Raw genomic sequence first — 25633 nt, forward strand, 5'->3', positions numbered from 1 at the left:
GGTCTGAAATTAGCCAGGGATACCTGGTCTGCATTGGCCTTTTTGAGGATTGGGATAACATTAGCTTGGTTCCACTCCCTAGGGAGGGTCCGCATTTGAAGCAAAGAGCTAAACAAGTTGCGATAAATAGGGCCAATAATACCAGCAATTAACTTCAGCCACCGGTGGGGGATGAGATCAGAAGGATAGCTGGATTTACAAATGGAGAAGGCGGACACAACATCCTCCACTGTAGGGGCAGAAAATGATAGTCAGATCCAGAGGGCAAAAAAATTGCCCATTCCAGATCTAACTGGCCAGATAAGTATTTTAACCCGGAGATATTAGTCTGGATTTTGAGAATCTTATACTCAAAAAAAAAAAAATTGCTCAAATGAGTACCTAACTCTTGGCTTAGCTCAAAAGGATAGGAGATTTTTTTTAAGATCAGTAAACAACGACATAACTTTAAAGATCTCCTTGCTGTCATTGTCTGCTTCTTCAATGCAATTTTCATAGATGAAGCGATGAGCTCTCTTAATATTTTTGATAGTTACGTATTGCTTCTCTATAAGTGGCCTTATCTGGATCCAAATAGTGTTTTCGCCACTTTCTCTCCAAGTTCATACAAGCAGCCCTTTCCTGAACTAAGCCAGCGGAAAACCAGAGAGTCAAGCAAGATTTTGTTGTCTGCCTATTTCTTTTCAAAGGAGCAGCCAGCTCATCTGTCGTCCCAAGCCACCTCTGAATAATCATATCTTTCTCAAAAACAGACCCTGACAATTCAGGTTTAGAATCCAGCAGTATACTTCTAATGTCCTCCACAATAACCTTACCCCAAGCCCTGTCCTTGGACCTAAGCATGTGGGGGTAGGGTTCCTTAGCAGAACCAAACTGCCAGGAAACGCACGATAAAATAGTCAGACAATAACACTGGCAATGGGGATTCCCACGTCATAGGGGCATTCAAAAATATCCCATTAATAGCATGCCCAGCTCTATGTGTAGCACCCATAGAAACCTGACTAAGGTTAAAAGAAGACACTACTTCCAAAAAATGAGTCAACAAAGGTTCCTCTCTCTTGTCCAAGTTCAAATTAAAATCACCAAGCCGAGTATAATTTGCATACATGACACATTTGAAAGGTAGGGCAAGGACAAAGAGGCATGAAAATCTCCTGGCTACCCAGGGGGACGATAAACTAGGGCCCCAGAAAAGGATCATTGGCCATCACACGCTAAACTGAAGCCCAAGGCTTCAGCCACTAACAGCTCTTCCATTTTGAAACAATTGCACTTAAACATTTTCTTAAAGATAACGGCAATCCCTCCGCCCCTTTTCCCGACCCTATCTAGCTGCAAACAAGAGTATGCCTGTGGCAGAGCAATCTGCAGATCTGGCGTGGAGGTCTCATTCGGCCAGGTCTCAGAGTTGAAGAGAAAATCAATGTGTTCAGTCTTTAGTAAATTGAAGATATCAATGATGTTTCTGAAGAAAGCATCTGCGCTGCGCCCTTACCTCTTTATAGTAGGTAATTGACCATGTGATCTGAGTGAATTCTAAACACCAGAATGCGGCCACACACAAAAATGGCGGTGCGCATTGTCACAATCCCCCCAGCCAGCCGGAAACACCCTCACGCAATCTGCTCTTTGTGCAATCTGAGTACACCAACAGATAGCACAGAGCAAAAAGAGGACAGAAGATAGCACCCAACCCCAGCAAAAAGAGATTACACAATTAGCCAACCCCCCTCTTGTCTTCCAGTTAAAATGCAGAACATAAATAAACGCATAGTCCGTGTGTAGGGAAACAATGTGGGTACGCACTCCCACAACAACACCCCACCGAGCATTGTTGCGACACAACCAAATCGCCAAGGGTTCCATCACCCCAGCGAAGAGGAGCGGTGCCAAGGTGCACCCTTCCGTGCTCGATAGGCAAACACTCTACACCACATTACTAGTTTGGGCTCGTGCTACGGATTAGGCATAGAGCAACCATACCCACGAGAGAAGCACTGGCTCCAGCTTCTTCCTCCGTAGCCCTTCCCAAAGATAGTCCCAGCAGAGAGTATCAAAGGCTTTTTTTAATATCTAACTTCACCACCGTGTCCTTAGGTCCCTGCCTGTCACTGAATAGTGCCCGTGGGACAGCCTTTGCAGATTAATCTGCGTCCCTCCTACCAGGCATAAAACTGCACTGGTCCTCATGTTCCAGGTGGGTTACCACCCAACCAAATCGCATTGCCGGGGCATTTGCCAGGATCTTAATGTCAACATCCAGCATAGACTGGGTACAATAGGACCTGGAGTCAATGGGATCCTTACAAGGTTTCTGGAGTATGACAGTCTGGGCCTCCTGCATAGATCGCAGTAGCAAACCATTGTGCACGGATTTTTTAAGCATTTTCAGTAGGCAGGGTATCAGTAGCCCAGTAAACATCCGGGAGTACTCTACCGGAAGCCTGTCCGGGCCTGGAGTCTTTCATGGAGCCATGGCATGGACTGCCTCCTATAATTCTGCCAACCGGAGCTTCTTCTCGAGACTCTGCCCTGGTCAGATGACACACTAGCCCTTCTTCTGATGATGCAGGTACAACAAATGCCACTGAGTGATAGGAGAAAAAAGGTGTACATTTGTGAGTCAAAGGGCCATAGTACAAGTGACCTTTGCCAGATGCCGTTATTCTTGCACCAGATAAAAACCAACATTAATGTGATACAATTTAGTAGTTACAATAACTACTACCTATTCTGACTTTCCAGGAAATAGCATGCAGATTTCAGTGGTTGCAGCATCAGAAACAACATAACCTGATAAATACCAGGCTTATGTTTTGAAGGTTGGCAAGTTTGACATCCTGACATTTAATGGACGGTTCAAATTTCATTGTACCAGATAATAGCCTGGTGCAAGAAAGATAACACCACGTGTTACTGCAGTCCCTGCACAGGTGATTGCGCAAGCATCACAATATAAAAGGCAACTTTTAGCCTGGCATCAAAGAAATTTAAGCAGTTGATAAGAATGATAGGGAATGCTTTGAGATTGGTAACATTGGGAGTTAGCCCGAGTAAGAGCAGTTAGTAAAAAAATAAAAAAAATGGTAGAGGGTTTCACAGGTAGATTGCGAAAATGTTTTTGCCTATCTACACTGCTCTATCCTGCTAGCGATGTCATCTACCTGCGTCCATTGGTTCAGAGGCAAGGCACAGACCATTCATGCTGTTGCTTCTTCTCTCATGTCTACTAAGACTGAACATCTCTCGCTATTACAGGATACACAAGGTGAATGATCTGTTGCTAGGTACTAGGATTACTCGTTTTCCTCTCCCTGTGAGAATCCTGCATTCTCTGTTACAGTCCTTCCTCCGCTCAGAAATATTATTTGCAGTGTCCTGCAGGCGTGGACCTTGAAAACCTGTTTGAAGCAGGGGTGAGAAACTGCTATACTACCACTTGTATAGCCACTCCCCATGTACTTTTTTTTTTAAATAGTGTTTAGTATCCCCAGTACTAGTACTTGCAGCAAGCAGAGCACTTTCAGTCCTCCTTTATGACCTCCTTAGGGGCTCTCAGCGTGCTCAGGCATTACAGTACGCAAAAAGTAGGAGCAGTCATTGGGATGGTTAAGAGAAAGTACCTGTCTTGACACAAAGCATTCATTGTTACCTTTACAAAGCTGTTTCATTTTTTTCTTTAGATAGTCTTTTTTCCTCCATTTATGTGTTGCTGTATCCTGCATGAGGACAGTTATTCTAGTGCTTAATTTAATGAAGAAGCACCTGATAGAGTTCTAATGTTATAGGTAAGTACATATTTCCATCATGATTCTGAAGTCACTGAAACAAGGTGTTTTTGTAGCTAATCATATATTTTTAGGTGTTAAGATTTTGCATGTTCAAGCGATGGATCATATTCCAGTTGATGATCAATGCAAGACATATTGCTTCATGATTTAGATCTTCCAAATAGTGTTGCTTAATTGACTCTACATGATGGTGCACAAGAAAAGATAGATACTCAAGGTTATACTTTCTACTTTGCTATATATAGATTTTAACATTTTGCTTCCATCTTTTCTTGATGAAGACTATACTAGTTTGTGAACTAGTGGTGGCCTACTGAACTAGGACCAGCTCCCATTCTGACAGACCATGTTCGCAACCTTAGCATCATCCTGGGCAGAAAGCTCACCATGAAAAATCAGATCAAACATTTTCTTCTGCCTGCTTCCTTACCTTTTGCATGCTCTGTATGATCTTCAAATGGCTCCCCCATCAACACTAGAGGAACCGTTACTCAAACCCTAGTAACCAGCGGGCTGGACTACAGCAACACACACTGTGTAGGAATCACCATGCACCTCATAAAGAGACTGTAGACCATACAGAATTCAGCAGCCAGACTCCTCCTCAACCTCACGAAATGGACCCACACCACTTCCCACCTCAAGAAGCTCCACTGGCTCCCGATTCAGAAGATATGTCAATTTAAAATGCTGATTCACATCTACAAGGCTCTTCACAATCCAGAACCAGCATACATCAACCACCACCTGAACTCCTAACCCTCCAGACACTTGCACTCTGCTTCCCTCTCCCTTGCGCACCCCCATGCGCCCATCCTTTTACCCCTGCGTCCACCTGAGTACGCTTCTTCTCCTATCTAGCGGCAAAGTCTTGGAACAATCTCCCCCCTTCACCTATGGACCTCATCCTCTCTTCTGGAATTGGAAAAGATTGGCTATTCAACTGAACCCCTTAGCAGTTACGTTCCCAGTGCCTGGACACCCTGTTGATTAGCTGTGCTCCATAAATCCTGTTTCATTGATTGAAGTGGACAGCTGCTCTTTTGCTATTGAAAAAGGAATCAATTCAAAAACATTGAACTGTATTTTTTGCTTCCCACACTTCTTATTCTAGAATTGATTATTTTTAGTAGATGGGTCAATTGTGGAACAATCAGAGATTGCATCTAGAAATACTCACCTTTATTTGATCATGCACCAACAATTCTAGTGCTTGATTTAAAGTAAGAGAATCCTACTCCTAGTCCGTAGAAAGCAGGTCTTTTCCTTTTGAAAAGCTCAGCATTTATATTTTCATGGAGGTCAGGTATTTGGTAGTTTTGGAAGTCTACGACGAGATTGGTGAAAGATACAAACATAGTATGGCTGATCAAAAGAGCGGTTATGGAGGGCAAGCAGTTAATCATACTACAAGAAAAAAACCTTAGAAGTAAAAGAGACAGGAATTTAAAACTGTGGGTGAACACAAAGATAATGCTAAAAGTGAGATGATTAAAAGATAGTTGATCAGGATTGATACAAAATGAATATCTGTCTCAGTTGGAAAGAGGGTAAGGCTGTTATTATGATTGTTGAGTTGAAAATTCTGAAAAGTGTGTTAGCTCATAAGTTGTAAATACATTGGTACACTTAAGATCAGGTCTACTCAGGTTCTATTTTACATTCTCAAAAAGATTATTTTCTTATAGCTTTGTAACTTCTCCTCCTAGTTAGAAAAAAGCCCAGCCTGTCTTAAGCAAATTTTTTTTTTTTTTTAAATGACCATCTGTTACCCAAATTTTGTGTTGAAAACAAAAATTGCAAAAAAATTCAGCAGTAACTTTGTGTCAATTCACAGAAAGTAAGGGAGATGACTTCCCTTAGCCTCTTTAACTTACACGGATCAACGCAGCAAAATATTCTCGGTGGGTTTTTCAGCTCCTTTTCGAAGGCTTTTTAAACGTTTTTTTTAAGAGGTGGGTGTTTGGGGCCGTGCTTGGGGCAAAAGTGCCACTTATGTGCTTCTTGGCACAAGGCTGTACCCCTTCCAAGGCACCTGATCTGCCAACCGCCCAATCCATGAGATTTTTCTGGAAGTTGGCAGGTATGAAGTTACGTTTTTTTAACTATAATGTAGGCAAAATATAATATTCACCAAGTTCTATTCTAGGCATAACTAAGGTCAAGGCCTAACTACATGCTTTATAAGCACGGATGCAGAAAGACATTTGACAGTATCACCTTAGAGTTTTCCGTGGTGCATTTTTAGGTTGAGCGTAGAAGCGCGCAAGTAATGTAGTTTCAACATGTTGTTATCTCTCTGTGGGCTTTAGCCATGCCTACCTCACTCCTATCACTTTCATTCGTTCCTGGGCTTGCCTTGCAAAAATCCCTTGAGGTCAGCGGTGAATGCTTTAAGTTTGCCCCGGATCGAGGCTGTTTTGTCAGGCATTGCAGACTGCCCCTGTTACTTGAATAATTACACCATTGACAGTATACTTCAGTTTGTCTCTTCCCCTCTGCACTCAATGGCGCTGTGAAGTTGCGAACAGCACGAACTCGATCGGTGGTATGGAGCGCTTTGCAAAAGCACCAGTTAAGTCACGTTGTTTATTTTCTTATTTCCTTCGTGCTCCATCTTCGTGCTCCATGGCAGAGCCGAAATGCTTCGGCCTGTTTTATTTTCACGCAATTCAGGACCTTAGAAACCGAGCCGCATATGCAATGCAAGAACTTGCTTTTTTCAATTTCACTTTTTAATCACTGAAGGTTTTAATGGGGGTGCGGTAATACAACTTTTACACATCAAAAATAATGCACTTCAGGATGCCTACAGCAGACGTGTGGGGCGGGGGAAGGTATAAATCAGGCTCAGAGGAGAGTTCTTCTTTCGCCTCGACGAGCACATTGAGGAACAGGACCCTCACCTTTTTTTCTTCCTTTGCTGTGTGACAGCTTTATTACCTGAAACATTAACTATTGTGTTTAATACATTTAGCAATAACCTCATTTTTCTCTAGTCAATGAATTCAAGTGGGCGTTTGTTGCCTTTACTTTTGTATACAAGTATCACATAATGAAGTAGTTTGATGGAGAGGAAGGAAACAAACAAGCACACATCTAAGCGAGGGACAATGTGAGGTTGAGAACCTCACCGTACAGATTTCGCTACGACAGCATACCATTACTTCTCTTGACAAATTAAGATTATGGTACCAGTACAAATGAAACTGCAGAATAACTGAGTCTTGCCCAGGCTGTGATTGACAGGAGACATAGCAACAACAACAAAAACGTTACCTAAGACAGCTAATAGTCATGGCTGTAAAGAAAACTATTACACCACAATTTAATATCTCTATCAAAATTAAATGTGTTAAAAATGTCATCGGCGGTTGTGGAGCAAAAAAAGCTTATGTTTATAAATGATCCTTTATATAGAGGCATCCTTTGCCATGATTTTAGTTCCATCATTAAACTTAACTGCAGAGGACGAGTATACGTCCAAAGAGCACGTTCAGTCTCCACATAATGAATCATCTTTCTAACCCATTTTGGAAAGAGTAGTAAACATATAGATATAGGGGATACAAAACAAAATAGGTCAGGACAGACCTTCCAATACTTTAACTAAGCAGTTTCCAATCTTGCAGAAATGAAGAACGTTATTTACCTGTAAAGTTGGTTACCTAGCAATACCATTTTTAAAGTATTCACTTTATTTTATATAAGGAGATCCCAACACTGCAGATGTTACTTACACATAATACAGGTTTACCAGCTTTAAGCAATAAGGCTTGGTTCTGACTCTTAACCCCATACTAACAAGACACACAACATATCAGACGAGGATTAAATTGCTAAAACTAAAGAAACCTCCCTCTTCCAAAATGCACACATGCCCTTGGTGTGTGAGAACTGTGCACAGACACCCTGGCAATCATTACAACTTCCCAAATAAAACTAATAAGAACGAACGTTTTGTGAAGGATCTATTGAAAAAAGATGTTCATAACTTTCAAGTTTGTATTATTTTTATTGGATATTACAGTGATGCATCTGAAAAATGTGTGAATCAAGGGACGCTATATAATGTTGACATAACGAGAACTGTCCGTTTTTGCGTTGTCTACGATTGCTTTATTTACTTAAATATAATGTGCAGTAACTGGAGAAGTTACTCACCTGCAACTACAGTACTTCAGAGGTGGCATCTTTCATGATCCACAAGCTAGACGTATTGTGTATTTTTAGACTTTGAATTTTTTGAGAAATGTTAAATCAGCAGTGACTAATGCACCGAGCTATCTGCTGATACCAACATCTACAGCAGACATAACAATTCCCCTTTTGAAGGGTATTCTTCTTTCTTAACTAAGGGTAGAAAGGCAAGTAATGGACCACATTTGAGACTCCCCTGATCTGACTGTGTGGGTTTCCATGACTGACCAAGTATCATATAGCAGGCAGGGTCCAAATTCATTACTAAATGTCTTTTAAGCACAAGAGGTTATGGAAGGAAAGTACCATCTTTCCTCGCATGTTACCCCATTTTTATATGTAAGTTTGTTTTTGCCTGTCTCACTGGGATCCTGCTAGCCAGGACCCCAGTGCTCATAGTTTGTGGCTTGAATGTGTGTACCTGTGTAGTGACTAACTGTCACTGAGGCTCTGTTAATCAGAACCTCAGTGCTTATGCTCTCTCTCTCACCTTCAAAATTGTCACTATAGGCTAGTGACCATTTTTACCAATTCTAATTGGCACACTGGAACACCCTGATAATCCCCTAGTATATGGTACCCAGGGTATTGGGGTTCCAGGAGATCCCTATGGGCTGCAGCATTTCTTTTGCCATCCATAGGGCGCTCAGACAAATCTTACACAGGATTGCCACTGCAGCCTGAGTGAAATAACGCACATGTTGTTATTTCACAGCCATTTTCCACTGCACTTAAGTAACTTATAAGTCACCTATATGTCTGACCTTCACTTGCTGAAGGTTAGGTGCAAAGTTACTAAGTGTGAGGGCACTCTTGCACTAGCAAAGGTGCCCCCATATAGTTCAGGGCCATTTCTCCGGACTTTGTGAGTGCAGGGGCACCATTACACGCATGCACTACTTATAGGTCAATACTTATATGTAGCTTCACAATGGTAACTCCGAATATGGCCATGTAACATGTCTGAGATCATGGAATTGCCCCCCCCCCCATGACACATCTGGCATTAGGGTGCCAATCCCATGCATCCCTGGGGCTCCACTATGGACCCTGGGTACTGACAAACCAGCTCTCTGGGGTTTTCTCTGCAGCTACCACTGCTGCCAACCCACAGATAGGGTTCTGCCCTCCTGGGGCCTGGGCAGCCCAGTACCGGAAGGCAGAACACAGAATTTCCTCTGCCCTCCTGGGGCCTGGGCAGCCCAGTCCCAGGAAGGCAGAACAAAGAATTTCCTCTGAGAGAGGGTGTTACACCCTCTCCCTTTGGAAATAGGTGTTAAGGGCTGGGGAGGAGTAGCCTTCCCCACCCTCTGGAAATGCTTTGAAGGGCACAGATGGTGCCATCCTTGCATATTAAGCCTGTCTACACCGGTTCAGGAAACCCCCCCAGTCCCTGCTCTGGTGCGAAACTGGACAAAGGAAAGGGGGAGTGACCACTCCCCTGTCCATAACCACCCCAGGGTGGTGCCCAGAGCTCCTCCAGTGTGTCCCAGACCTCTGCCATCTTGGATCCAGAGGTGTGAGGGCACTCTGGAGGCCTCTGAGTGGCCAGTGCCAGCAGGTGACGTCAGAGACCCCTCCTGATAGGTGCTCAATCCTCCTCTGAGGGCTATTTAAGGTCTCTCCTGTGAGCTATTCCTCAGATAACGACTTGCAAGAATTAACCAGAGTTCCTCTGCACCTCTCTCTTCGACTTCTGCCAAGGATCGACCGCTGACTGCTCCAGGACGCCTGCAAAACTGCAACAAAGTAGCAAGAAGACTACCAGTGACATTGTAGCGCCTAATCCTGCCGGCTTTCTCGACTGTTTCCTAGTGGTGCATGTTTTGGGGGCTGCCTGCCTTCATCCTGCACTGGAAGCCATGAAGAAATCTCCTGTGGGTTGACAGAATCTTCCCCCTGCTCCAGCAGGCACCAAACTTCAGCGTCACTGGTACTCTGGGACCCCTCTCATCCTGATGAGCGTGGCCCCAGGAACACAGGTGATGGATCCAAGTGACCCAGACTGTCCAGTGGTCCAACTGTCCAAATTTGGAGGAGGCAAGTCCTTGCCTCACCTCTCCAGAAAGTAATCCTGTGCACCACATGAAGTGCAGCAGCTAGGGCTTCTGTGCCCCTTTCCAAGGAATCATTTGGGCACAGCCAAGCCCAGGTCCCCAGCACTTTGGTCAACTCCTGAGTAGACCTCTGGCTTTGTGGGACCCTGTTTTGTAGTGTTGAGACGACCGCCGTGCTCAGTCTTCTTGAACCAGTGTTCAAGATCTTCTGCGGGTGCTACATTCTTGTGTGTGGACTCTCTACGTTGCCGAGGGCCCCCCACCACCACTCCCTGTCTCCTCTCCCAAGGGGTGACATCCTGGGCCCGGGCAGCACCCTTTTTCTTCAACCGCGACTCTTGCAGCTAGAAAGGCTTGTTTGCTGTCTTTTGCCAAATAAACAACTCTGCATCCTCCAGCACCCTGTGGGACATCTTCTGCACAAAGGAGAAGTTCCTAGCACATTTCGTTGTTGCAGAATCTTCAGCTTCTTCCATCCGGAGGCAGCCATTTTGCACCTTCATCTGGGGTTTAGTGGGCTCCTGCCCCCCTCCGGACACTTTCACGACTCTTTGACTTGGTCCCCTTCCTTTGCAGGTCCTCAGGTCCAGGAATCCGTCTTCAGTGCCTTGCAGTCTGTTGTGGTCTTTGCAAAATCCATTATCACGAATTTAGTGTGTTTCTGGGGAAATAGTAGTACTTTACTCCTACTTTCCAGGGTCTTGAGGTGGGGCCTCCTTTACACCCTTAGTGTTTTCTTACACCCCCAGTGACCCTCTACACACTACACTAGCCTAGAGGTCCCTTTGTGGTTCACATTCCACTTTCTTAGTGTATGACTTGTGTTGCCCCTAGGCCTATTGCATCCTATTGTATTCTGCAGTGTTTGCACTACTTTCTGACTGTTTTACTTACCCGATTTTGGTTTGTGTGTATATTTTTCTCACCTCCTAAGGGAGTATATCCTCTGATATACTTTCGGCACATTGTCACTAAAATAAAGTACCTTTTATTTTTAGTAACTCTATATGAGTGGTATAACAGGATCTTTCCATGTCTCGTAGTTCAGCCTAAGCTGCTCTGCTATAGCTACCTCTATCAGCCTAAGCTGCTAGAACACTACTAATCTACTAATAAGGGATAACTGGACCTGGAACTAGGTGTAAGCACCATCAGGTACCTACTATAAGCCAGGCCAGCCTCCTACAGTTATGCATCAATGAAAGGTAGAAGATTTAAAGGATCAGTCTGCTAAACCTGATGCAGAAGTACTACAGTTAGCAAGACCTACTGTTAAATACTCTATAAACTAAAGAGAGCTAACTTGCTGATGGGTTGGCACAAGATGTGTAATGATTAAGAGTGCTCAGAGAGAAGTCTGTATTGCAATTGGTTGCTGACTGCAAGGTTAAAATCACAGAGAAGGATAGTTAAGAGAGTAGCTTGGAAGTGAGTCAAGGACTGCATCACATGGTGGGCGAGAATGAGTGGTGAGAGGACTGGTATACACAGGTATTCCAAAAATGATGTGTGTTTTTTTTTTAGAATTAAGGCAGTGTGGCATGTTCTACTGAGTAAGATACCATTTCCTCAATGTTTCATGTAGGTGCAAAGAGGACAAATAAAACAAGGACAGTATTTAGTTGGCGCCTGTGTGAAGACTAAGAATCGCCAGGTTGGGGTGGAGTATCGCTTTCTGCTACTGCAAGACCAGATTGTCTGAAAGAGAGACTCTATAAGGAGATTAATCAAATATCTGCATAAGATATGGATACCAACGTCCCTTGGTCGAATCTCGAGCTATGAGAATCATGGCAGCTTTAAGAAATCGGATCATTCGCCAATATGTAATGAAGCAACAAATTCCATGATATGCTGAGCAGGTTTCCTAGAGAATTGAGACTGGAGTTGCCTTGAGCAGAAAAGAGGGCATTTATTGTTTACTGTTGGGGTATTACTGTCGATCTGCTTCAATACTTGCTGAGCAAGCTCGCACCCACAGTTGAGAGGCAGAAGTCAAGGCAAGAAATCCGCTACTTGGTTCACTTCCATGTAAAATAAGCCGATGACATACCAATTGAGAGTTTAAAGCTCAACTGGCTATGATGCACAGGGGAAGAGCACCAGCACCTTCTTTGTTGAGATAGTGCGTCATGCAAGCATTGTCCGTTATGATTTGCTGGTTTCTCACAGGCAAGTGAGAAATATTCAAGGCCAAAGTAATAACTCCGATCTACTCCTTAATGTGACCACAAAGCATTAAAGGTCAAATGTAGAAGACCCCCCTCCCTCAAATGTTTAAGGACATGTCCAAAACCAGAGTTCTACGAGATCACATGGCATGGATGGCTCCTCTTTAAAAAAAGACCCAGAGAATGTCCACCAAATAAGTGATAGAATGTTTCTTCATTCTCCAATCCTTCAATCTCCTAGGTGCCTGTAGAAGTGATTTGTGCAGAGATCAACACAAGCAATGTAGCAGTCTCATTAGCCGACACACCTGAAGTGTCTGCAAAATGCAGAATGCCATGAGCCCTAGAAGGTGCTGAACAGATGATCTCATCTGGCACGTTCACTAATGTGCAATGTCTGGAATGTGAGCCAAACCAATCCTTCAGAAAGAGGAAGTGCCTTCATCTGAGAAGTGTTGAGAACTGATCTGATACACTGAATCCTCTGAGGAAGGCAGAGTTCTGATTTTTCTGGAGTGATAGAGGTTTTGTGAAGAGCAATTACAATGTTGACATTCCTATGAAACTGTTGTGGGGAACTCAGCTTCATCTGCCTAGTGTTAAGACATGGTTAATATCAGCTTATTGTTAAAACATGGTTGAATATGGACTGCTGAGGATACAGAAAAGCCACAGCCAAGAAGTTGGTGACCTGGGGCTGTTAGAAGTCTCAAAGGACTATCTCCAGTCCTGAACTTGTCATCTGCAAATCAGATTTCAGGTGTCTAATTAGTTCAATGAAAGCAGAACACAGCTACAACACCCAGAATGCATTAGCCTAAAAGCCATTAACTGAAAACAGTGTTGAATGACTTTGAGGAAGGTGGTCATCCTATCGTAATTGACAGTAGTGAACTGAAGGCAGGAATCATTTATCGTCTGTTTCACTACTTAATACAAGCATTTTCATGCACATTTGGTCCAGATGCTTAGATGTCCTATTTGTGGATAGAGCAGACCATTAGAATCACAGAGGGTGTATGAATCACTAAACCTTTTGAGTTAAGGATGAGTAGATGGGACAGCTGGTTGGATGTAGGGTTCATAGGTGCAAGTTTAAATGGTCTGGCTGCCTTACTAGATATCACAGGACCAGACTGTGGTGTGACCCACACCTGGATCACTTGATCAATGAAAGGCCTCATTGAAAGGTACACAAATGTTATTTACTTTAATCCTGATTCTGCATTATACAATTCCTCATTGAAGAAATAAACATAGAATAATTCCTGCTAGCTTGTGTGGGGACCCCCGGAACACATCTGCTTTGCCATTTTCCACACACACAAATATTTTTGTATGGATGGTCAGTTTGAGAAAAGAAATCCAATACATAGGTCACCTCGACTTTACAAATTCAGGTGGCATTTACTGCATTCTTTCCCTCTCTTTGAGATAATTATTTCAAAAGGACCTACATTGCAGCATCAGGCCGCAAACTGCAGTCCCTAAAAAACTATAGAGCATTAAACTTCACCATTATAGTAGAAAACAAGCATTGGCAATGCCAATAGGTCAGTCATTTAAGGGATGTTGTATGGTAATGTTAAGTATTACACATAGCTTGGGAATAGATATGTATTTTTGTGGAAGCAAGGAACTGAAGAATAATGTTGGTATAGGTTAAAAGGTCAGCTGGCAGTTGCACTGTTAAGCCACAAATCCATGTAGGTTTATGACTGCCCTCCTCCCATTTGTGCTTCTGCCAGAGAAAAACCAGTGTGACCCAATAGGTTCAAACTCAGGAGCCATGCAGCCAAATGTAACAATTGTACGGTGGTGGGGTGATATATTCTCTGTTGCATCTTCAATAGAAGATTAGGGCTGCATGGCAGTTTCTTATGTTGTACTAAGGACAGATGGAGGCGGTCTGAGAACAAAATAGTTTCTTACCTGACGGTGTAGTTTTGCAGTTTGAAGAATTTTCTGGATTCACCTGCTGTGCATCATTCCGCCATCTTGTGGTTTGGTGTGGAACTCTCTACTGTATTAGTGGTGGTCCTTCTCTTTTTAGGTCGAGCCTAGGCAGCGTGCAAGTGCAGTCTCTCAATACGTTGTAATCTACTTCTGTGGACTTTCACTGCGCCCATTTCACACCCATCACTTTCCAGAAATCCTCAACGCGGCCTTCCCGGCACAGCAGGAGAGCCCAATACTACAATATTCACTGCACTCGGGGAAACTCTTCCCATAATGCTTTGAGGGCATTTCTTTTTCAAAACATTTTGACCCATAACTCAGCCTCTGGTGGTAATACAACAATGGGACCACCACCAAACCGTTCAGCACGACTCGCTCTTTCGGTCTGGGCCATCTCTGGATCCCCACACTAGGTTGGATGAGAGGAAGTGGGGGGGGGACTCCAAATAACCTCTCACATAATTCATTGTCTTTTTAAGTTCTCATGGCTGGAACTTTGGTTTTTACGGCTGGGAGTAGTTTGTGTTTTGAAGGGCCTTGTTTGTAATATTATTGCAATAGGCCTGCTAGGTCTGAAAATGTGTAAGGCAGAGGTTCCCAATCTGTGTGCCGCGGCACCCTGGTGTGCCTCCAAAACTACCCAGGGGCACCACGACATAATGCCTCAATATTCTGAGTGCAATTTCTTTAGTTTTTCAAGCTGGCTTTCAAAAATATGTTTTGCTAAGATGAAACTCCCTCTAGTACCACTAGATGGCAGTGCGACATGCAATATAGCACAGGAATTGCTCCTATCTGTCAGATCAGTTAACACAAACTATGAGCAATGCAGAGATATAAACACACGCATGTTGGACTTAAGTGTGTACAGTGTCTCTTTTAAGGAAATTGTGGTATTGTTTTAATAATATTTGATTTGATCCTGAAGGGCATTGTTTTTAGTCTTGTTAATGTTAGTTGGTGGGAAGACTTTTTAACATCTTTTGTAGTGTATGAATAAGTTCTTATAACTATGATAGTATGCAGCATGTTTAATGGATAACTGTGTTTTTACTTTTTTTATATGGTGTTATGTGGACCTCCATCGGAGTTTTGTACCATAATAAGAACTGAATTGACATGAACTGTGACACACGACTATAGTGAGAAGGAATCAGAGACTGCAGACAAATACTGAGGTCTGAGACAGGAGAGTGCAATGACTCCATTAGACGCTAGAAGAGACAGAAGCAGAGTTAAGATAATGGTGGCTGCTGGAACATTTAGTAAAGTACTTGAAAATGAAATATAGTTAGTGGAGCTGCAGTCTTAAATATCAAAAATGGCTCCTTGACAACTAGAATGACCTGAAGGAGAGCTCCCTGTGCTGAAGGCAATTTTTAAGGAAAAAAACATAATTTAAAAAAAAATCCATATGCAGACCACAGTGCTGAAGAGCATTGTTTCCGTCTTAACCAATAAATGTTTTTTTTTTATTAAACAACTGTTATTTGTTTTTATTTTGCTACATCTGTGATTATAATACCTTCATAGTTCATACCAAGTATTTTTGAGGGAATAAAATGGAAGAACTCCAGAGGCCAGGCTTACAAGCCCCTCCCCTTCCCCCCTCGCCAAAAAAGAATAATACAGTGGGGAGCTGCAGCCAACTGCCAATAGGTCAAGGGAGCCAAGGATCTAAAAAGTTTGGGAACCACTGGTGTAAGGCACTAAATATGTGGTTACACTGGATGACTTTCTGCTGTTCTCTTTTCTTGTGGTTATGCCCTCTAAGGGCTGGCTGTATGGTTACATGACCGTGTTTCTTACAAATGCTACTTTTATTATAGTGTCCTCTATTTCTGTTCTGAACAATACTACAAAATTTGTTGCACTCAGAAACTCACCCCATAATGCTTTGCGGGGCATTCCTTTTACAAAACATTTCTGCCCATAACTCACCATGTGGTGGTCCTAGGACAATGGGACAACAATCAAAACATTCAGCACAATGCATGCCTTCTGTCTGTCATCTCTGGGTCCCCACAATAGATTGGGAGGGGGGGCTCAAAGTAATAACCCCATCCACCATTCAATGTCTTTTTAAGTTCTCTTATGACTTGAACCTTTGTTTTATAGCTGGGAATAGTTTGTGTTTTAAGGTCCTTGTTTGTAATATTATTCTAGTAATCCTGCTAGGCCTGAAAATGTGTAATGCACTACGCCCTCTAGCGGTTAAAAATTTGGTTACACTGCATTACGTTCCGCCAATCTGTTTTCATGTGGTGATGCTCTCTGGGGGGTGATTATATGGTTACATGACCAAATATCTTACAAATGCTAGTTATTTTGTGGTGCCTTCTAGGGGCTGTTCTGATCTTTACAGTCAAGATACTATAATATTCTCTGCACTCGGAAACTCACCCCAAAATGCTTTGTGGGGCATTCATTTTACAAAACATTTTTGCCCATAGCTTACTATGTGGCAGTCCTAGGACAATGGGACCACCATCAAAATGGTCCGCACAATGTGCTCTCTGTCTAGGTCCTCTTTGTATCCCCACACTAGGTTGGGGGAGGCGGGTACAAAATAATAATATAAAAAATATAATAAATAATGGCAATATTTTCATTTTTGCTGCAGATAGTGAAAGAAGGTAAATTGAAATGTTTTACTTAGATGCATGGCCACTATAATTATGTGGCAGAGAGGACCAACTTATGCGGCAGGGTTGACCAATTTATGTGGCCAAAAAAGTCCAGTTGTTCATTTACAGTGCCAATTTTGTAGGACCTTTTCAGTGTGACTTTTTGTTTCTTTTTCTAAAGTTTCTGCAATGTGGACCTTTTTCATTGCGGATGGAAACAGAACACAGGCTGAACGTCTACATTTTTAGATGGACCCTCTTTTGATCTCCACAGATGTAGCAGAGTATGTAAACTGTGATTTGATCAGTGGAATGGTTAGGGCACATGTTGAGAATACATCTGCGCATTTCCAAAGGTTTATTCTTTTGAGGTTAGATATGTTTGAGATGTCTTTAAACTCCGACCTACACCCACTCTTCGCCAGCCAGTCCTGTTTTGTAGGTTGCACCAGCATTTTATCAGACCTTATATCAGAATCAAGTATCCTATACACTACATCGGAAACCTCAATAATAATTGCAAAGTTAGTATTGTAATAATGATATTTATTGGGAAACCTAACAGTTTCTGTTTTACTGGATACATTTCCAAGGTTTACTTTGCACAGCCATTTCTGTCTTTGGATTTCTCCAGGGTGGGATGAGTGAGGAATTTAGGTTGACTCAATTAATTGTCATAAATTGATGAGCATTTATATTATTGTTTTTGCCGCCTGTATTAACCTGTTCCATTCTGTTCTTTTGTAGCATTGTCCTGGCCAACTTTCTAGAAGATGGTAAAGTGTCCATCAGAGCGATTATGGGGCATGCTGTTCAGAGTGTGGAAATTCTAAAGGAAGGAAACGATGAACAGAAGGAAAAACTTGTACATCTGTTCATGCCAGTGGAAAGCAAGACTTACAGTCAGGACTACTTAGAAAAGAGGAAGGACAGCCTAAAAACGTGGTTAGAAGAAAACCACATCCCCGTAACAGAAAGTGGAAGAACGCTATGTGTGGCAGGAGTACTTACCATTGATCCACCATATGGGCCAGAAAATTGTAACAGTTCTAATGAAATCATTTTATCTAGGCTCCAAGGTCTAGTACAAAGCCATGTAACACCTACATAACTGCAAGAGATTGTATGAGCTGTGTTAATTTCCGACCTTCACATTTGATATTCCGAGATTACTTTCTCACAAACACTGATACAAGTTTTGTCTATTATTAGATTTCATATTGAGGTTCACCTCGCAACAGGGCAATTGATGAAGATAAGTATAGCCTTTTGGTAATTGTGTGAAATTTGGATCTGCGAGTTTGAGTCCTAGCTCTGCACTGTTTTCATGTGCTTTTTGGTAACTTATTTATTAAACCATGACAGATGTATACTATTTGAAAATGGTCTTATTTATTTGGTTGCATGGTAACTACAGATAACCACAGGTGCTTGCAGAGAACTGTGTTCCAGTCCTCACAGAACCTGAGTACATCTCAGGGCTTCGGAGAAGGAAGACTGCTAATTGTGTCTAATGTTTCATTGTTCTATTTTGGTGTTTATAAATTTTGATAACTATATTTTTTTGCTTTTCGTTTATTTCATATACGTTTACAGAAAACACTAGAAAAATGATATTGCACACACAAGATTTGATAAACAGACTATACAGCAAGTGACAGATAATTTAAATCTTTAGCTAAAATGCTGCCTTTATAAAAGATCTGCTACTGAATTTCGAATTCAAAAAGTATTACAACCATTCAGATCTAAATAAAACAAGTCTGGCTTCTCAACTGTTGAAACAAAGTTAAGCACGCATCGGTAATACCGATAGGTCTGACTTTAAATGAGTGTTGTATGATAATGTAAAGCATTACCAGTATATAGAATGGGAATAAATATGTATTTGTGTTGAGGGCAAATAACTATAGAATAATATTGGTGTAGGTTAAAAGGTCAGGTGACAGTTGCACTGTAAAGCCAGACCTAAAGTTCCATGCAGGTTACTGACTTCCCTCCTCCCACCTGTGCTCCCGCTAGAGAAAAAAACCACAACCTATGTAGTTGTCTAAGACACTTTAATAGTATGACAATGTCATGTGTGTGTCCCTGAAAGTTCAAGCTCAGCCAGCTAGATGAACAAGTTACTTACCTTCGGTAACGAGGTATCTGGTAGAGACTCTATCTAGCTGCAGATTCCTTACCTTAGAATTCCCTGGCGTCGGCTTCGAATCTGGAGTTTTTTCTGAGCAGTACCCTGTGCGCGCTCCGTCGGACGGCATCGTTCGGATCCGCGTGCGTCGACCAGCTCCGCGTGCGTCGTCAGCGTCGTTGGAGCCGTCTATGACGTCACAGTTGTCTATATAGATGCTGTCTCGGCGCGCGTACGTCAGTTCTTTTCCATAACTTCCTGCGCCAGAAGTGCAGAGTCATGGAAGAACCAACCAATACACTTTTAACCTCTTTGACTGTTTGGAGTAAAAACACTTTCATGCCTATAAGAAAGGCAAAAGTTGCCAAAATCAAAAATATTCATATGTACACATAGAAACATATATACATATATATATACACATATCCCCATGAGAAAAAATTTCCCCAGAGCGGGGACGCTTGGGCAGGAGTAAGGAATCTGCAGCTAGATAGAGTCTTTACCAGATACCTCGTTACCGAAGGCAAGTAACTTGTTCATCTGATAGAGACTTCTAGCTGCAGCTTCCTTACCTTAGAATAGATACCCAAGCTATAACCCATTGTGGTGGGTCTGAAGGATATATATATATATATATTTTTTTTTTAATACTAGGAAGTCCTGCAAGACAGAACGGGCAAAATGCCCCTCTCTTCTCACCTGGCTATCCAGGCAGTAGTGTTTCGCAAACGTGTGTAAAGAAGCCCACGTTGCAGCCTGACAGATGTCCACCACCGGTACGCCACGTGCTAACGCAGTGGTAGCAGCTTTCCCTCTAGTGGAATGACCTCTCAAGCCCTCAGGAGGCTGCTTCTTCGCCAAAGCGTAGCATATTTTTATACAGAGAACAACCCAGCGCGAAATGGATCATTTCTGTACTGCCCGACCCTTCTTTGCACCAACATACCCCACAAAGAGTTGGTCGTCCACCCGGAACTCTTTAGTGCGGTCAAGGTAGAACGATAACGCTCTTTTTGGGTCCAGTCGATGAAGACGCTCCTCTATCTTAGAGGGATGCGGTGGTGCAAAGAAGGTGGGCAGGGTGATATTTTGACCCAGATGGAAATGGGTCACCACCTTGGGGAGGAAAGAGGCACGAGGTCTTAACACCACCTTGTCCGGATATATCATGAGATAATGTGGCTTAGAAGATAAAGCCTGCAGCTCACTCACTCTCCTGGCAGATGTAATTGCCACCAAAAAGGCTGTCTTAATAGTGAGGAGCCGGAGAGGACAGTTATGCAAGGGCTCGAAAGGAGCACACATAAGGAAGGTAAGAACCAAATTAAGATCCCACTGGGGCATAACGAAAGGCACAGGCGGGAACAGATGTACAAGCCCTTTCAAAAACCTCTGTACTTTAGGTGATTTAAACAGAGATGGTTGATCAGGCAACCGAAGAAAAGCCGATAAGGCTGCAAGATAGCCCTGGAGAGTCCCCAAGGAGGAACCCTGCTGGCGAGAGACAAAATAAACAAAAGGATGTTAGACAGAGAAGAAGAAAGAGGATCAATAGACCTCTCTGAACAATAAGAAATAGAACGTTTCCAACGGCAGGCATAGATCGACTTAGTAGAGGGACGCCTGGCTGCCAGGATGATATCACAGATCTCGGGAGGGAGGTCATAAACCATCAACTGTCGCCGCTCAATCTCCACGCATGAAGGCGCAGAGTTGACAGGTTCGGGTGGAGAACCTTACCCTGCTGCTGCGACAGAAGATCCTCCAGAAGAGAAGAGGTAGCCTGATTGGAGGACCGATGCTCATTTTGAGAAGCTCTGGATACCAAACTCTCCGTGCCCAATCCGGAGCCACAAGGATTACTTGGGCCCGGTCGTTTTTGATTTTCTTGAGAACTCTGGGCAGAAGTGGTATAGGTGGAAAAGCATACAGGAGGCCTGAACTCCACTTGCGACGAAAAGCGTCGCCTAGCGATAGCCCCCTTGGAAACTCCAACGTGCAAAACTGCTGAAATTGCGCGTTCTCTGCGGAGGCGAACAGATCTAACCAAGGCTCTCCTCACTGCTGAAAGAGTCCTTGCGCCACCTCTGGATGGAGACACCATTCGTGATCCTATAAGCATTTTCAGCTGAGTTCGTCTGCTCTGGCGTTCAGAGAACCTGCCAGGTGTTGAACCACCAGGGTCATGCCCTGCTGTTCCAGCCATGTCCAGAGGCGTAAAGCCTCTTGACAAAGGGTCCACGACCCCACACCGCCCTGCTTGTTGCAGTACCACATTGCGGTAGTGTTGTCCGTGAACACCTGCACCACCTTCCCTTTCACAACAGGAAAAAATTCTTTTAATGCCAGCCGGATCGCCCGAAGCTCCAACAAGTTTATGTGGAGCCTGGATTCCGCCGAAGACCAACGACCTCTGATCTCCACCTCCCCCAGATGGCCACCCCATACCAGAAGTGACGCATCTGTCACTACCGTTAGATCTGGTTGGGGAAGGGAGAGGGGTCTGCCTTTGACCCACTCGCAGTTCACTAACCACCACTGCAGATCTTCGGCAGTCCTTTCAGAGATCTGAACCACGTCGGTAAGATTTCCCTGATGCTGTGCCCATTGGAACTTCAGGTCCCACTGCAGAGCCCTCCTGCGCCATCTGGCATGCTTGACCAACAGGATGCAGGAAGCCATGAGTCCCAGCAGCCTCTGAGTCTGTCTCACCAAGATCCAGGATAGAGGCCGAAACATCGGAATCCTAACCTGAATATCCTGAACCCGCTGATCGGGCGGATAAGCCCGATACTGCACTGTGTCCAGAACAGCTCTGATGAAAGAGAGCTTCTGAGAGGGAGTCAGGTGTGACTTCGGCACATTTATAGTGAACCCCTGCGAATGCAAGAGGTCCGCCGTCGTCTGGAGGTGGGTGACGAGAGCCTGGGGCGTAGGAGCCTTCAACAGCCAATCGTCCAGGTAGGGGAAAACTGAAATCCCTGATCTGCACAAATGAGCTGCCACCACCGCCATCACCTTTGTGAACACACGAGGGGCACTGGTGAGACCGAAAGGAAGCACGTAAACTGAAAGTGCTCGTGGCCCACCTTGAACCGCAGGTAACGCCTGTGGCTTGGCAGGATAGGAATATGGAAATATGCATCCTGCAAATCCAACGCTACCATCCAGTGTTCTTGGTCTAGGGCAGACAAAACCTGAGCAAGAGTGAGCATCTTGAATTTCTCCTCTTTGAGGAAGAGATTGATGTCCCTTAAATCCAAAATAGATTTTGGGAATCAGAAAGTAGCGGGAATAACAACCACTGCCTACTTCTGATATCGGGACTCTTTCTATGGCTCCCTTGGCCAAGAGAGCTGTAACGTCCTCGCGGAGCAAAGCCAGATGGTCCCCCATCAGCCATTCCTTTGTCGGAGGGATAGAAGGAGGAAAAGACTGGAAGGGAAGGGAGTAGCCCTTCCGTATGATCTGCAAGACCCACTTGTACGTGGTGATGGAAAGCCAGTGAGGGAGATGAAAACGAATCCTCCCTCCAACTGCCCGGACATGATCCCGCAGAACCACACTAGGAGGGCTTGGGCGCAGAGGAGGGGGGCTGTGTGGCGGCCGACCTCTGGCCTGACCATCTGGGTCTGATGGTACCATGACCTCTTCTGGGATGCTGTGAAGCGTGAGGATGGTGGCTAAACTGTGGCTGGCGTGGTACCACGCCCCTCCCGAAGCCTCGGAAGGGGCGAAAGACTGACTGCTGGCGCTGAAAGGCCCAAGGATATGGCCGTGGCTCGAGAATCCTTGAACCTCTCAAGCGCGGAGTCTGCCTTTTCGCCAAAAAAGGCGAGAGCCATCAAAGGGCATGTCCATAAAGCTGGACTGGACATCCCCTGAAAAACCAGTAGAACGTAGCCAGGCGTGGCGACATAGGGCCACTGACTATGAAATCGCTCTGCCCAGCGAGTCAGTCGTGTCCAAGCCACAACGGATTGTAAACTTGGCTGCATCTCTCCCATCCTTTACAGCCTGGGTGAGAGTGTCCCGTACGCCCTCTGGGGCAGCACTTGTGCCACCGTATCCCATAAAGCATGGGAATAACTGCCCAATAGGCAAGAGGTGTTTACAGACCTCAATGCCCTGCTGGAGGAAGAAAACATCATCTTCCCAAGCTGATCCAGCCTCTTGGATTCCCTGTCCGGGGGAGCGGAAGGGAAGGCACCACGGGAAGTAGAGGCTTGGACAACCAAGCTCTCAGGAGTGGGGTGTTGTGTCAGGAAACTAGGGTCACTGGGAGCAGGTCTATGGCGGCGGCCGACCGTCCTATTCACAGGAGCCCCTGTGCTGGGTTTGGACCATGTACCCAGAAGGACATCTATAAGAGCCTCATTGAAGGGCAACAACGGCTCCGATGTTGACACCCCCGGCTGAAGCACTTCTGTCAGGATATTCTTCCTGACTGGCAGCGTAGGCAAATCTAGGTCCAAGACCTCAGCTGCCCTACGCACCACCATAGCGAAAGAAGCCCCCTCCTCCGTAGCCACATTAGGAGGAGAGAGCATACCAGTATCTGGAGATGTGTCCAGTCCACTGGCCGCCCCTAGATCCTCATATCAGTCGTGCTGCAATCCTGATTCTAAAGGGTCCTCCGACCCCTCCCATTCCTCTCCTGCATCTGGCTGTTCCAAATAATGCTCAGACAATGATCTGGGCCGAATCGGCTCCGTCTAAGTCGTACGACGTCGCTCCGGCTCCAGATCATCCGGAATAAGGATGGGGCTGCCACCGGTGGGCGCCGGTGGCGGAATCATCGACGTCGGACCCGGCGCCGAAGGTGGTCGACTGTGAGAGATCCTGAGGTCCCCAAAGGCGCCGAAGCCACCGGCGTAGAATCCGAAGGGGCCCCTGCTGACCCTGCGGGGCCCAAAGACCCACCCGAGGATACAGCCCGCTCAAAAACGAGACGCATGGCCTCGTAGAATTCTTTTATTTGAGCGGGGGTCAATCCGGTCCCCGGAAAGGGGGGAAGACGCGGAGTCGACCCTGGCGACGGCTCCGCAGAGCCGCGCTTGGAACGTCGACGTTCCCTAGACGCCTCATCGGTCGACGGGCGTGGCAAAGACGAAGTCCGCTTGGACTTCTTCTTCTTGTGCCTCTTACCTTCCGATGACCTCAAATGCGAGGAAGAGGACTTGGGGCTCCGGGAGCAGTGCCGCGACCTCCTCCTACTGCGAGACCGTGACCTCTGCGGAGTCGCGCCGACCGAAGACGAATGTCGGGCCGCAAGAAGCTTAAGGGATCTCTCCCTCAAGGCCTTCGGCGCCATGGCCTGACAATCGGAGCACGAGGTGGAATCGTGGTCCTTGTCCAGGTACCAAAGACCAACTCGGTGCAGATCCGTCACCGACATGGTGCGATGACACGCACCACACGGCTTGAATCCTGTCTTTCTCGAAGACATGACTCCAAACAGCCCAAAAAGCGTTGACAAACCGTTGAAGCAGGGTAGCTCTTTCCAAAACTGCGCTTAACCGGCACGGAAGGAAAGGAACTGACGTACGCGCGCCGAGACGGCGTCTATTTAGACACCCGTGACGTCATAGAAGGCTCCCAACGACGCTGACGACGTACGCGGAGCTGATCGACACACGCGGATCCGAACGACGCCGTCCGAAGGCGTGCGCGCAGGGTACTGCTCAGAAAAAAACTCCGGATTCGAAGCGGACGCCAGGGAATTCTAAGGTAAGGAAGCTGCAGCTAGAAGTCTCTATCAGATAAAACTAAATTATCACAGCTGTGTGGATGACATACTTTTTATGGAAGCATACAACTCCCCACTCAAAACATGTACTCCTAGCTCCCAACATGTGGCGGTGTAGTGACGCTCACATAATTGTCTGGCAACAGCTGCTCTGTCAAGCCAAACCATTAAAAACTGAAAGAGTTGTGATCTGCTCGGGGAAGGGGTGCAGGGGGCAGATGGTGAATAAGGAGAGACATTAAAAAAAAAAAGAAATACTTCAAGAAAACACCATTGTTGACAGTAAATCACACGGGCAAGCTCTGATGTCTAGCTTCCTCAGGAATATTTTATATGGTCATGTAATACACATTCTATAAACCTTAGAGTAAAACACAAGGGAGGGGCAACGGCTTGAGTCTGCACAAGGGCTTCATTACTCACCTAAGTATTGTTAAACGTTTGACTAAACCCCATAGACTGTGAGAACATGCATTTGCCTAATACTTTTCTGAATTTTCATTTTATCACAGTTGATGATCACATCATATACATTCACAGATTTCGAGTTTTCATAGATAGAGCAGAAAACTGCATATAAAGAGGTTAGTTAGCCCCATGCTACTCACATCACCATTAAGAGAAATCTTATAGAAAAATTAAAATGATTTTTTAAATAATTGCTCATTTATTATGGGATTGTGAAGCCAATTTAAGATCTATCACTTTCTTTTTATTTATGTACCATTATACAGACGTTTTAGATAATGCACATGCACACATATTAACTAAACGTTTTGTTATGCTTTCTTTAAAACAAAGTGACACTTTGTGTATGATGTAATGTCGGTCATATAAATAATCCATATTATCGCTTGTTCTATCAGGTCCCCCACCCTCTCTTTCACTGCCTTAACTGCACCTGGTAACTTGATGCCTAGATGTGAGCGTCATGTTTATACT

At 44.6% G+C, this 25633-nt stretch overlaps 1 protein-coding gene across 1 annotated transcript in view; it reads left to right on the plus strand.

Moving 5' to 3' along the window:
• GEMIN6 (gem nuclear organelle associated protein 6) overlaps positions 1-18178 on the plus strand; it is a 59182-nt gene extending 41004 nt beyond the window's left edge. Inside the window, exon 3 of the mRNA XM_069235105.1 lies at positions 17556-18178. Coding sequence (XP_069091206.1) covers positions 17556-17919 — 364 coding nt within the window. The 3' untranslated portion in view covers positions 17920-18178. The remainder of the gene's footprint in view (positions 1-17555) is intronic.
• Positions 18179-25633: the final 7455 nt, after the last annotated feature.

The sequence above is a fragment of the Pleurodeles waltl genome, chromosome 5, assembly GCF_031143425.1.
Source record: "Pleurodeles waltl isolate 20211129_DDA chromosome 5, aPleWal1.hap1.20221129, whole genome shotgun sequence".
Lineage (NCBI taxonomy): Eukaryota > Metazoa > Chordata > Amphibia > Caudata > Salamandridae > Pleurodeles > Pleurodeles waltl.